Source organism: Drosophila persimilis, unplaced genomic scaffold (genome assembly GCF_003286085.1).
Source record: "Drosophila persimilis strain 14011-0111.01,24,50 unplaced genomic scaffold, DperRS2 tig00001078-arrow-arrow-pilon, whole genome shotgun sequence".
Classification (NCBI taxonomy): domain Eukaryota; kingdom Metazoa; phylum Arthropoda; class Insecta; order Diptera; family Drosophilidae; genus Drosophila; species Drosophila persimilis.
In genome coordinates, this window is record NW_020825410.1 from 114,736 (window position 1) to 129,706 (window position 14,971).

General features: G+C 39.7%; 1 protein-coding gene and 1 non-coding gene across 2 annotated transcripts; both read left to right on the forward strand.

The window, feature by feature from the left end:
* Positions 1-3,324: 3,324 nt before the first annotated feature.
* Positions 3,325-4,106, forward strand: LOC113566837. Its single transcript, XM_026994007.1, has 3 exons — positions 3,325-3,432; positions 3,495-3,966; positions 4,048-4,106. The coding sequence occupies exons 1-3, from the start codon at positions 3,325-3,327 to the stop codon at positions 4,065-4,067; spliced, it is 600 nt and encodes a 199-aa protein (XP_026849808.1). The 3' UTR covers positions 4,068-4,106.
* A 9,353-nt stretch (positions 4,107-13,459) lies between these two features.
* Positions 13,460-13,531, forward strand: Trnap-cgg. The gene has a single exon. It is a non-coding gene; the product is annotated as a tRNA-Pro (tRNA).
* Positions 13,532-14,971: the final 1,440 nt, after the last annotated feature.

Genomic DNA, 14,971 nt, shown 5'->3' on the forward strand with positions numbered 1-14,971 from the left:
TGTCAGTCATGTAAAAATGGTTAAAGAACAATCAAAAAAAGGCAACAGAAGCCTCCAGCTTGCGACTACTATCAAATCAGATCTAAAACCTAAAACAAGTACCAACATCTTCAAAGCTTTTATTAGCACAAAACAAGAATATGCTATCACAAGTTTTTCAGACATAGGATCTGGAGCAAGCAAAGATATAGAAATAGCGCAAGCTAAATCACTCAGAAGGTGTGTTGGGGTGCCACCTGATACAAGCAAACACGAAATTTTTGTCCTCGCTGGTGTAATGCCACCTGTTTTCAGGGCGAAGTAGCTTACAGCCAAAGAACTGCTTAAAGTTAGGAGGCTCAAAAGATGATACGAGTTACACACGTACTTTAAGAGAATTTAATTCCATCTTTGTAAACACTCAAGACTGTGATAGTGTTAACACATGTAACAAAATCCATGTATTAGATACATTTTTAACTAAGGGTAAGGAAGAATACTCGAATGAAGAAATAAAAACTATATTTTATGAGATTCTGAACAAGTACAGAAAGGACGACTGGAACATTCTATCAACAGATGCCTCAGTTACAGAAAGAACATGTGGCATAGGAATAGTCGAATGGCCTAGTGGAAATATCCACAAGTACAACAGTAGAAAAACAAGTAGAAAACAGATTATCCTCAGTAGGTGCCGAACTCGTAGGCATTAAAAAGGCGAAATATGTCTTAATGATAAATACAAAAAAGCTGTGATTTTAAGTGATGAAGAAGTAATAAGAATACAGACTCGTACCTAGTGAATGATATTCACAACATAATTAACCAATCAGACATTCAGAAACTTGACATTCTATGGGTCCCTGGTCACAAGGGTGTGGCCAGCAACGAAAAGACTGACAGCAGCAAAGGCTGCTACAAGTGAGGGGGTTACAATAAATATAGAATACAGCTACAAGGAGGCTCAAAGAGAAATTAGGAACTTTTTAGTATACAAATGGAATGAGGACTACAGGATGAAGTGTAGGACGAAGGGATCCAGCCTCATAGACATATTTCCAGACACACCCAGTAAACCCTGGCATTATTCTCTTAAATGGAATGCTAAAAGCATCAAGACCATTAACAGACTTATGACAGGACACACATACGACAAAGTCTTCCCACACAGCATCAAAGCAATTGACTCAAATATCTGCGAAAAGTGCAATGTAACTGAATATGCCGAACACCTGATCTTCGATTGCCAAAGATTTGCCGGGCTCAATAGGAAATTCAAAATCTTTAAATATTATAACAATTTACATCAATTATTAATCAAAAAAGAGCCGCTACATCTCAGAGAGCTGGCAATCTTCATCAAAACTGCTGACTTAAACTTTTGACCCCTTTTTTCTTTATCATGTTATAAAGTAATTTCAGTTTATTTTCTAAAAAAGTTAAGTAAATTTTTTCTTTTTTTATACACCGACCTGTCAAACTCGTCAAACCTGTCAATCACCAGTATCTGATCAATGTGGCTACAGTGCTACGATCAAAATTCCGATCATCCTTGAGATGATTTAAAACCAAAAAAAGAAATAAAAGGGGCTCCGCCAGAGCGATCAGGATCCGTTCGGCTCCGACCAGTGGAGAGGTAAGCATCAGTAGCAGCCACCAGCAGCCCCAGCGACCTCCCATCCTCCTCGGAACGCATTAAACCTCCGCCGCCTTTCCTCTCTTCGGAGCGCATTAACCCTCCGCAACCTTTCTTCTCCTCTGAGCGCATTCGACCTCCGCAACATTTCTTCTCCTCGGAGCGCATTCGACCTCCGCAACAGTTCTTCTCCTCGGAGCGCATTAGACCTCCGCAACATTCCTCGACCGACATCGACCGGACGGCCACCAGGACCCGCACGCAACCATCCACCACGTGCGGCCACCGCGAAGGACGACTCCGGCAGCCGACCACGAAGGAAGAGCCAGAAGAAAAACCCGCGCACCTACCAAACTTTGTACCTTTTAAGAACAATAAAAATAACGCTATTTCTTTTGTTACCGCTCAAGTCCCGCCTTATTCTTGAACCATGAGACTCTCTCAGCTACCACACCCAGAGATCAAATAAATTTCTGTGGAACCCGGCGCGACGAGCATACCCCGGCCGAAGCGCTGTCACATTATGCATAATTTATTCTTTAATAATGAGTTTTTTTCGAACATTATCGAGTTGGATCTGGACGGATCATGTAGCTCCAGCACATTTTCTGGCAACAAAGGCCCCCGCCAAAGCGAACCAAAAAAGTCGACACTTCTTGGATGGAAATCTCCAGAGAGCGATTCGAAGAGCAGAAGGACCTTCACAGGAAGAAGAACATGATATGAGGAAGGAAAAAATAGCCTCATCCAAACGCAAAAAAAATTCCAGAATGATTTATTGGAAGTGCTGAGAAATATAAATTAATAAGTTTCTAATTTTCTTTATGGTGTAAACAATATTTTGCTATTGCAGATCTTATCTGTTCTGCTGACTGATTAAAATCACCAGAACTGTTGCTGCTATCGGGCTGTTGGCATATTTTGCTTCTTCATCTTCATTATCCAATATAAAAAAAATTTATAAATCTTCCGCGCAAATATAATGTACTTGTTATTGGCATCAGCTGTTTTTGACGAATGGTGGATGGTGCCAGTGTGAATCGGAGTTTCACATCTGTCAAAAAATCCCACCATTCCCCCGGGATGGTCTCAGTGTGCAGAGCATATTAGGGGTTATAATCATCATCATTCATTTGCGGCAACATTATCAGTTGGTGCAGCAAAATATTTTGCTGTTGAACGACAGCCAAAATAATTGCTAGGTCTTCATCATCCATTTTTATACAAAGGAAAAATAAATATTCCGTGCAAACATTATGAACTTGTTATTGGCATCGGCTGTTTTTGATGATGGATGTAGGATGACGGATGGTGCCAGTTTAATGGGATTTTGACCTATGTCAAAATTTCCCACCGTTCCCCTGGGATGTGCTAAGTGTGCCGAGCCTATTATGCTGACATATCAATACTTGTCCGCGACAAGTATCGATATATCGAGTACATTGGTGTTTCTTATAGTACTATCGATAATTAAATCTTGAACTGATATTCATATCTTATGGGATTTTTTGACAGATGTGAAACTACGATTCACACTGCCACCATCCACCATCCACCATCCGTCAAAAACAGCTGATGCCAATAACAAGTTCATTAAATTTGCGCGGAAGATTTATTAATTCTTGGTTATTATAATGGATGATGAAGATATAGCAATTATTTCGGCTGTGGTTGCACAGCAGCAAAATATTTTCTGGCACCAACTAATAATGTTGAATAATGATGATGACGATGATGACTTTAACTTTGACGAAGATGATATGCTTGACTGGGTAACTGCCATAAAAACACAAAAGCCAGGAAGGTTATGGTCGTTTGTGAGTACTTCTACTAACTTCTACCAAAGTTTAAAGTACAAGGACATATTTTATGGTTTTAGAAGCGGTTCGGGACATTTTGGGAGAAAGATGTACCAGAAAACAACGAGGCGTTTTTCAAAGAGAGTTTCCGAATGGAGAGGCCCTGCTTTGATATTTTAGTGAATCGGCTTGAAGTGCTGCGAAAGAAGGACTCCAACTGCCGAGCTGCAATTCCTTTGGAAAAGCGCATCGCCATTGCGCTATACACTTTGGGCTCGACCTCTGAGTACCGAACAGTTGGCAGGCTTTTCGGTGTAGCTCCAAACAGTGTGTGTAATATCCTGCACGAGTTTTGCAGAGCACTTATCGACGAGTTTTCGAAGGAGTACATGTCGCCCAATTACCTAACTTCCGACAAAATTGATGAGTGCGTAAAGGGATTCGAGGCAATTGGGTTTCCTCAGTGCCTAGGTGCAATTGGTAGGAAATCAATAAGAACTTCAGCAATATGTTTACATATAAATTGGTTTTTAAACTTTTATTGGATTATAGGTATGCAAATATCTGGCACAAAAATATGTATTTAGCAAGTTGGTTTAATGTCCTAAATTATTTAAATCCGATTCTTTTTAGATACAGATTTACATATGTAAATATCGGCTCTGCAGGAAGGTGCAATGACTCGATGATATACCAGAAGTCAAGACTTGCAAAACATATCATGTTTTGGTCATGTTCTCGAGCTTTGTCCTTATCTCGCCCCATCCAAGCTCAAGCCCAGCCTCCTTCATGGACTCGGCCATCTCCATGTACACATGTGAATTTTTGCGTGGTCCGCGCAAATCTTCAATTTTCTCCTGCCATATGTCAATCAGCAGGCACTCAAGCGCGGCACTCCATTTCACCCTGCCGCCTGCTGTTGTTCTCTTGTTTGCTGCATTGTATAATAATATTATATATTATAAACAATAAAAAACAAATATATCTATTCAACGTACCACTGGAGGAGTTTTCTGGCACTAAATCCATTTTATTAATAAGTTTTTCGAAAATTTGGTCTGCTGTCCTTCCGAGCTGTTCTGTTGTTGTTTTTGTTTTTTGTTAATTTTGTCACAATCATTGTTTACGTTTTCGCAGTGAATACCATTTTTCAATTGTGAATGACAATTATTCAGAGTTGCATTTGAAAACCATCGGCTAACTATCGCATAGAAACGTGCGGTTTAGGAACATCCAAAATGGATGGTGGACTAACTGGGAAATTTTCGGAACGGCAAAACCTTACGGAGCATCCCCGAAATGGATGGTGGATGGTGGATGGTCGTCAGTGTGAATAGCCGACGGCCGAAATAACTGCTACATCTTCATTATCCAATATAAAAAAAAATTTATAAATCTTCCGCGCAAATATAATGTACTTGTTATTGGCATCAGCTATTTTTGATGGATGGTTCCAGTGTGAATCGGAGTTTCACATCTGCCAAAAAATCCCACCATTCCCCCGGGATGGTCTCAGTGTGCAGAGCATATTAGGGGTTATAATCATCATCTTTATTCATTTGCGGCACCATTATCAGTTGGTGCAGCAAAATATTTTGCTGTTGAACGACAGCCAAAATAATTGCTAGGTCTTAATCATTCAATTTTATACAAAGGAAAAATAAATATTCCGTGCAAACATTATGAACTTGTCATTGGCATCGGCTGTTTTTGATGATGGATGTAGGATGACGGATGGTGCCAGTTTAATGGGATTTTCACATATGTGTGCCGAGCCTATTATGCTGACATATCAATACTTGTCCGCGACAAGTATCGATATATCGAGTACATAGTACTATCGATAATTAAATCTTGAACTGATATTCATATCTTACATAACCAATCTTGTTTTTACTATTGAAATCGTATTTTATTTAAATTAAATGAATTTAATTATTTTCTAGCCACTTACAACACTAAAAGGTTGCCACAGATTTTCGTCCTTTGTGGGGGCGGAAGTGGGCGGGGCAAAGTATGAAATATTTGAAATATTTTTGTAGCTGTGACATATCACAGAAGTCTGGATCCAAAACATCGTTGCTCTAGCTCTTATAGTCTTTGAGCACTAGGCGCTGAAGGGGACGGACAGACGGACAGACGGACGGACAGACGGACAGACAGACAGGGCTCAATCGACTCGGCTATTGATGCTGATCAAGAATATATATACTTTATAGGGTCGGAAACGATTCCTTCTGGACGTTACACACATCCACTTTTACCACAAATCTAATATACCCCAATACTCATTTTGAGTATCGGGTATAAAAAGGCAACAGAAGCCTCCAGCTTGCGACTACTATCAAATCACATCTAAAACCTAAAACAAGTACCAACATCTTCAAAGCTTTTATTAGCACAAAACAAGAATATGCTATCACAAGTTTTTCAGACATAGGATCTGGAGCAAGCAAAGATATAGAAATAGCTCAAGCTAAATCACTCAGAAGGTGTGTTGGGGTGCCACCTGATACAAGCAAACACGAAATTTTTGTCGTCGCTGGTGTAATGCCACCTGTTTTCAGGGCGAAATGGCTTACAGCCAAAGAACTGCTTAAAGTTAGGAGGCTCAAAAGCTGATAAGAGTTACACACGTACTTTAAGAGAATTTAATTCCATCTTTGTAAACACTCAAGACTGTGATAGTGTTAACACATGTAACAAAATCTATGTATTAGATACATTTTTAACTAAGGGTAAGGAAGAATACCCGAATGAAGAAATAAAAACTATATTTTATGAGATTATGAACAAGTACAGAAAGGACGACTGGAACATTCATTCAACAGATGCCTCAGTTACAGAAAGTACATGTGGCATAGAAAACAAAATAGAAAACAGATTATCCTCAGTGGGTGCCGAACTCGTAGGCCTTAAAAAGGCGAAATATGTCTTAAATAATTTTACAAAAAGGCTGTGATTTTAAGTGATGGATTAGGAGCTATTAATTTAATTAAAAATAAGAATACAGACTCCTACCTAGTGAATGATATTCACAACATAATTAACCAATCAGACATTCAGAAACTTGACATTCTATGGGTCCCTGGTCACAAGGGTGGCCATCAACGAAAAGACTGACATAGCAGCAAAGGCTGCTACACGTGAGGGGGTTACAATAAATATAGAATACAGCTACAAGAAGGCTCAAAGAGAAATTAGGAACTTTTTAGTATACAAATGGAATGAGGACTACAGGATGAAGTGTAGGACGAAGGGATCCAGCCTCATAGACATATTTCCAGACATACCCAGTAAACCCTGGCATTATTCTCTTAAATGGAATGCTAAAAGCATCAAGACCATTAACAGACTTATGACAGGACGCACATACGACAAAGTCTTCCTACACAGCATTAAAGCAATTGACTCAAATATCTGCGAAAAGTGCAATGTAACTGAATATGCCGAACACCTGATCTTCGATTGCCAAAGATTGCCGGGCTCAATAGGAAATTCAAAATCTTTAAATATTATAACAATTTACATCAATTATTAATCAAACGAGGGGGAACGTTGTGAGTTGCTGCGGACACCGCAACTCTACGGTTATACCCGATACTAAGTCAGTATGGCTCTCCTCCGGCAGACGCCGCTAATATTAAACGACACGACAAAGAGTGCGTTCGAGAGAGACAGAAAATCAGTCTGAGCGTGACGTCGGGCGCTGCGTAGCCACTGCAAATTGATTTGTTCCTTTTGGCTATAAAAATGATCTGATCTGATCCAGATTCAGCAACCTGATAGATATGGTCATTATTTATGATTCTGCGTTTTTAGTTTTCTCGAATCTGCAATATTGTGGATGCAACAGATTTTCGTCCTTTGTGTGGGCGGAAAGGGGTGGGGCGAAATTTTGAGATAAAAGTTTTATAGTGAGATCTAACAGAAGTGCGGATACCAAATTTGGTTACTCTAGCTTTAATAGTCTCTGAGATTTGTGAATATCCCCAGATTTGCATCCTTTGCGGGGGCGGAAGGGGGTGTGCCGAAATTTGGACATGAAACGGTCAAAGTCCGATATCACAGGAGTGTGGATACCAAATTTGGTTGCTCTAGCTCTTATGGGTTCTGAGATCCTTGAACTCATATTTTGCAATTGGCAAAACCGACCATGAAACCTGTGTGTTAGAGTGAGACAGAGCGAGAAAGAGTGAAATTGTTTTCGTGATTCTGGCTGTAATAATTATACGATCTGGTTCATCTTCTACGATTCTGCGTTTTTAGTTTTTTCGTATCGTCAAAATTATTGATGCCACAGATTTTCGTCCTTTGTGGGGGCGGAAGTAGGCGGGGCAAAGTTTTGAAATATTTTTGTAGCAGTGACATATCACAGAAGTTTGGATCCAAAACATCGTTGCTCTAGCTCTTATAGTCTTTGAGCATTAGGCGCTGAAGGGGACGGACAGACGGACGGACGGACAGACGGACAGACAGACATGGCTCAATCGACTCGGCTATTGATGCTGATCAAGTATATATATACTTTATGGGGTCGGAAACGATTCCTTCTGAACGTTACACTCATCCACTTTTACCACAAATCTAATATACCCCAATACTCATTTTGAGTATCGGGTATAAAAAGAGCCGCTACATCTCAGAGAGCTGGCAATCTTCATCAAAGCTGCTGACTTAAACTTTTGACCCCTTTTTTCTTTATCATGCTATAAAGTAATTTCAGTTTATTTTCTAAAAAAGTTAAGTAATTTTTTTCTTTTTTTATACACCGACCTGTCAAACTCGCCAAAAAACAACATCACCAGTATCTGATCAATGTGGCTACAGTGCTACGATCAAAATTCCGATCATCCTTGAGATGATTTAAAACCAAAAAAAGAAATAAAAGGGGCTCCGCCAGAGCGATCAGGATACGTTCCGCTCCGGCCAGTGGAGAGGTAAGCATCAGTAGCAGCCACCAGCAGCCCCAGAGACCTCCCATCCTCCTCGGAGCGCAAACCTCCGCCGCCTTTCCTCTCTTCGGAGCGCATTAACCCTCCGCAACATTTCTTCTCCTCGGAGCGCATTCGACCTCCGCAACATTTATTCTCCTCGGAGCGCATTAAACCTCCGCGACCTCGACCGACATCGACCGGACGGCCACCAGGACCCGCACGCAACCATCCACCATGTGCGGCCACCGAGAAGGACGACTCCGTCAGCCAACCACGAAGGAAGAGCCAGAAGAAAAACCCGCGCACCTACCAAACTTTGTACCTTTTAAGAACAATAAAAATAACGCTATTTCTTTTGTTACCGCTCAAGTCCCGCCTTATTCTTGAACCACGAGACTTTCGCAGCTACCACACCCAGAGATCAAATAAATTTCTGTGGAACCCGGCGCGACGAGCATACCCCGGCCGAAGTGCTGTCACATTATGCATAATTTATTCTTTAATAATGAGTTTTTTTCGAACATTATCGAGTTGGATCTGGACGGATCATGTAGCTCCAGTACATTTTCTGGCAACAAAGGCCCCCGCCAAAGCGAACCAAAAAAGTCGACACTTCTTGGATGGAAATCTCCAGAGAGCGATTCGAAGAGCAGAAGGACCTTCACAGGAAGAAGAACATGATATGAGGAAGGAAAAAATAGCCTCATCCAAACGCAAAAAAATTCCAGTATGATTTATTGGAAGTGCTGAGAAATATAAATTAATAAGTTTCTAATTTTCTTAATGGTGTAAACAATATTTTGCTATTGCAGATCTTATCTTTTCTGCTGACTGATTAAAATCACCAGAACTGTTGCTGCTATCGGGCTGTTGGCATATTTTTCTGTTGAAACACGGCCGAAATAATTGCTACATCTTTATTATCCAATATAAAAAAAATTTATAAATCTTCCGCGCAAATATAATGTACTTGTTACTGGCATCAGCTGTTTTTGACGAATGGTGGATGGTGCCAGTGTGAATCGGAGTTTCACATCTGTCAAAAAATCCCACCATTCCCCCGGGATGGTCTCAGTGTGCAGAGCATATTAGGGGTTATAATCATCATCATTATTCATTTGCGGCAACATTATCAGTTGGTGCAGGAAAATATTTTGCTGTTGAACGACAGCCAAAATAATTGCTAGGTCTTCATCATCCATTTTTATACAAAGGAAAAATAAATATTCCGTGCAAACATTATGAACTTGTTATTGGCATCGGCTGTTTTTGATGATGGATGTAGGATGACGGATGGTGCCAGTTTAATGGGATTTTGACATATGTCCCACCGTTTCCCCTGGGATGTGCTAAGTTTGCCGAGCCTATTATGCTGACATATCAATACTTGTCCGCGACAAGTATCGATATATCGAGTACATTGGTGTTTCTTATAGTACTATCGATAATTAAATCTTGAACTGATATTCATATCTTACAAAACCAATCTTGTTTTTACAATTGAAATCGTATTTTATTTAAATTAAATGAATTTAATTATTTTCTAGCCACTTACAACACTAAAAGGTTTGTGTTTTAGCTAACCTAGCAGCCCTTGTGCATACAATAGTCATTCCTTTTACACCAGCAGAGGGCGAGCACGCGCATTGAATCCATAATAGAGCGCTCAACATTCAGTCGGCTCGTTGGTCTAGAAGTACGATGATATCCGTTTCTTAGGCAGACTGATTAGCGCAAACATGTCAAATGTCAGTCATGTAAAAATGGTTAAAGAACAAACAAAAAAAGGCAACAGACTCCTCCAGCTTGCGACTACTATCAAATCAGGTCTAAAACCTAAAACAAGTAGCAACATCTTCAAAGCTTTTATTAGCACAAAACAAGAATATGCTATCACAAGTTTTTCAGACATAGGATCTGGAGCAAGCAAAGATATAGAAATAGCGCAAGCTAAATCACTCAGAAGGTGTGTTGGGGTGCCACCTGATACAAGCAAACACGAAATTTTTGTCCTCGCTGGTGTAATGCCACCTGTTTTCAGGGCGAAATGGCTTACAGCCAAAGAACTGCTTAAAGTTAGGAGGCTCAAAAGCTGATAAGAGTTACACACGTACTTTAAGAGAATTCCATCTTTGTAAACACTCAAGACTGTGATAGTGTTAACACATGTAACAAAATCCATGTATTAGATACATTTTTAACTAAGGCTAAGGAAGAATACTCGAATGAAGAAATAAAAACTATATTTTATGAGATTCTGAACAAGTACAGAAAGGACGACTGGAACATTCTATCAACAGATGCCTCAGTTACAGAAAGAACATGTGGCATAGGAATAGTCGAATGGCCTAGTGGAAATATCCACAAGTACAACAGTAGAAAAACAAGTAGAAAACAGATTATCCTCAGTAGGTGCCGAACTCGTAGGCATTAAAAAGGCGAAATATGTCTTAAATATAAATACAAAAAAGCTGTGATTTTAAGTGATGAAGAAGTAATAAGAATACAGACTCGTACCTAGTGAATGAGATTCACAACATAATTAACCAATCAGACATTCAGAAACTTGACATTCTATGGGTCCCTGGTCACAAGGGTGTGGCCAGCAACGAAAAGACTGACAGCAGCAAAGGCTGCTACAAGTGAGGGGGTTACAATAAATATAGAATACAGCTACAAGGAGGCTCAAAGAGAAATTAGGAACTTTTTAGTATACAAATGGAATGAGGACTACAGGATGAAGTGTAGGACGAAGGGATCCAGCCTCATAGACATATTTCCAGACATACCCAGTAAACCCTGGCATTATTCTCTTAAATGGAATGCTAAAAGCATCAAGACCATTAACAGACTTATGACAGGACACACATACGACAAAGTCTTCCTACACAGCATCAAAGCAATTGACTCAAATATCTGCGAAAAGTGCAATGTAACTGAATATGCCGAACACCTGATCTTCGATTGCCAAAGATTTGCCGGGCTCAATAGGAAATTCAAAATTTTTAAATATTATAACAATTTACATCAATTATTAATCAAAAAAGAGCCGCTACATCTCAGAGAGCTGGCAATCTTCATCAAAACTGCTGACTTAAACTTTTGACCCCTTTTTTCTTTATCATGTTATAAAGTAATTTCAGTTTATTTTCTAAAAAAGTTAAGTAATTTTTTTCTTTTTTTATACACCGACCTGTCAAACTCGTCAAACCTGTCAATCACCAGTATCTGATCAATGTGGCTACAGTGCTACGATCAAAATTCCGATCATCCTTGAGATGATTTAAAACCAAAAAAAGAAATAAAAGGGGCTCCGCTAGAGCGATCAGGATCCGTTCGGCTCCGGCCAGTGGAGAGGTAAGCATCAGTAGCAGCCACCAGCAGCCCCAGCGACCTCCCATCCTCCTCGGAACGCATTAAACCTCCGCCGCCTTTCCTCTCTTCGGAGCGCATTAACCCTCCGCAACCTTTCTTCTCCTCTGAGCGCATTCGACCTCCGCAACATTTCTTCTCCTCGGAGCGCATTCGACCTCCGCAACAGTTCTTCTCCTCGGAGCGCATTAGACCTCCGCAACATTTCTTCTCCTAGGAGCGCATTAAACCTCCGCGACCTCGACCGACATCGACCGGACGGCCACCAGGACCCGCACGCAACCATCCACCACGTGCGGCCACCGCGAAGGACGACTCCGGCAGCCGACCACGAAGGAAGAGCCAGAAGAAAAACCCGCGCACCTACCAAACTTTGTACCTTTTAAGAACAATAAAAATAACGCTATTTCTTTTGTTACCGCTCAAGTCCCGCCTTATTCTTGAACCACGAGACTCTCTCAGCTACCACACCCAGAGATCAAATAAATTTCTGTGGAACCCGGCGCGACGAGCATACCCCGGCCGAAGCGCTGTCACATTATGCATAATTTATTCTTTAATAATGAGTTTTTTTCGAACATTATCGAGTTGGATCTGGACGGATCATGTAGCTCCAGCACATTTTCTGGCAACAAAGGCCCCCGCCAAAGCGAACCAAAAAAGTCGACACTTCTTGGATGGAAATCTCCAGAGAGCGATTCGAAGAGCAGAAGGACCTTCACAGGAAGAAGAACATGATATGAGGAAGGAAAAAATAGCCTCATCCACACGCAAAAAAAATTCCAGAATGATTTATTGGAAGTGCTGAGAAATATAAATTAATAAGTTTCTAATTTTCATTATGGTGTAAACAATATTTTGCTATTGCAGATCTTATCTGTTCTGCTGACTAATTAAAATCACCAGAACTGTTGCTGCTATCGGGCTGTTGGCATATTTTGCTGTTGAAACACGGCCGAAATAATTGCTACATCTTCATTATCCAATATAAAAAAAAATTATGAATCTTCTGCGCAAATATAATGTACTTGTTATTGGCATCAGCTGTTTTTGACGAATGGTGGATGGTGCCAGTGTGAATCGGAGTTTCACATCTGTCAAGAAATCCCACCATTCCCCCGGGATGGTCTCAGTGTGCAGAGCATATTAGGGGTTATAATCATCATCATTATTCATTTGCGGCAACATTATCAGTTGGTGCAGGAAAATATTTTGCTGTTGAACGACAGCCAAAATAGTTGCTAGGTCTTCATCATCCATTTTTATACAAAGGAAAAGTAAATATTCCGTGCAAACATTATGAACTTGTTATTGGCATCGGCTGTTTTTGATGATGGATGTAGGATGACGGATGGTGCCAGTTTAATGGGATTTTGACATATGTCCCACCGTTCCCCTGGGATGTGCTAAGTGTGCCGATCCTATTATGCTGACATATCAATACTTGTCCGCGACAAGTATCGATATATCAAGTACATTGGTGTTTCTTATAGTACTATCGATAATTAAATCTTGAACTGATATTCATATCTTACATAACCAATCTTGTTTTTACAATTGAAATCGTATTTTATTTAAATTAAATGAATTTCATTATTTTCTAGCCACTTACAACACTAAAAGGTTTGTGTTTTAGCTAACCTAGCAGCCCTTGTGCATACAATAGTCATTCCTTTTACACCAGCAGAGGGCGAGCACGCGCATTGAATCCATAATAGAGCGCTCAACGTTCAGTCGGCTCGTTGGTCTAGAGGTATGATTCTCGCTTCGGGTGCGAGAGGTCCCGGGTTCAATTCCCGGACGAGCCCAAGAGATTAAGTTAACGTGATTTGTTCTGTAATTTTTTTAAGAATTTTGCAACACAATACTGTACTTCCACGAGCAGTAAACAACGCTTGCTTGTAAGAGTGTACATGCGCGTATCAAAGTGCCCCAGTAGAAGAACCACTAACCATACAGTATATAGATGCAGTGTTGCCATTTTAGCCTATTTAAGGCTAGATCTAGCTTATTTGAAAACGGAAAAGCTTGAAAAATTATGAAAATGCTTATAGCCTTAAATCTAGCCTTTTTTAATTTCACTCTGTTTATGTTTGCCTTTTTATATCCTACATATATTTTTAGGCAAATCGAACAAAAAGTATATTTTTTGTACATTATCATGGTATTTTAGAATTCATTTATGGTATATTTTCGTTGAAAAGTTTCGGTCACTACTACACAGAAACTTGGCGATCGTGTGAAATGTGTAATTGTGTAAAATTGAGGTGCAAGGATTTTATAAAGGAGCTTATTATCCAACACAGAGAAAGGTAAGCTTCAATAGGATTTGATATTAAAAATAAATAATAATCTGCTGTTTAATTTCAGACTTCCAGATAATTTTGAGACATTGGAAAAACTGCAAGTTTTTGCCCAATTTGGAATTCTTGCCCAATATGGCAAAATTCACTTAGTCCCTTGGCAAAGTACAGATGACACTATAAAGCTTTGGTCAGAAGTACTGACTTATAAAGATGCTGGCAAAAACAAACCTCTTGAAGAAATCGCTTTATTTTCCATTGAAATTTTAAGTCTACCGTGGTCAAATGCTGCCATTGAACATGTAATCAGTTTAATAAATATCGTTAAGACCAAGCTTAGGAACAAAATGATTGTTAAATCCTTAAACTCAATATTAAATATAAGGTTTGTTTTAGTAATATTTAATTGTCTCATGAATACGACTATAATTCTTTTGAATTTTACAGATATGGATTGCGCCGTCATGGCATATGTTGCCACAACTACCAATTACCGGAGAAATATTTAAATTTAATACGTTCCAGCGATAAATATACCGATTCGAGTAATAGCGAGTTGGATAAAATAATAACACAATTAGAAATGTGTATATCTATGTGTTCTTTTTATTTTTAGCCTATTTTTTGGCCTTTTTTTTAATTTTTAGCTTGTTTTAGCTTGTGTTTTTGTGAAATCTAGCTTATTTTGACGCTCAAAATCTGGCAACACTGTATAGATGTGCCAGTTCATACAACGAAAGTGTCACACACTGGCTTGCGCGATCAATACCCCAGAGTGACGTCATCATGAGAGAGAGAGCGCAGAGAGAACATCTTTGTATGTGTTAGTACACACGCAATATGTTTCGACAAAAATATGTGATTGTATGCTTTTTCAGATTTTTTGAATTCTCTCAGGCCTGGTTCTGTTTTGCCTCCAGCATGTTTTAGTGTATGGGTGCACAT

Coding starts and splice junctions, on each gene's coding strand:
- LOC113566837 (XM_026994007.1), top strand. CDS start 3,325: ATGTTGAATAATGATGATGACGATGATGACTTTAACTTTGACGAAGAT. Junction 3,433..3,494: donor CAGGAAGGTTATGGTCGTTT/GTGAGTACTTCT, acceptor TTATGGTTTTAG/AAGCGGTTCGGGACATTTTG. Junction 3,967..4,047: donor AAACTTTTATTGGATTATAG/GTATGCAAATAT, acceptor GATTCTTTTTAG/ATACAGATTTACATATGTAA.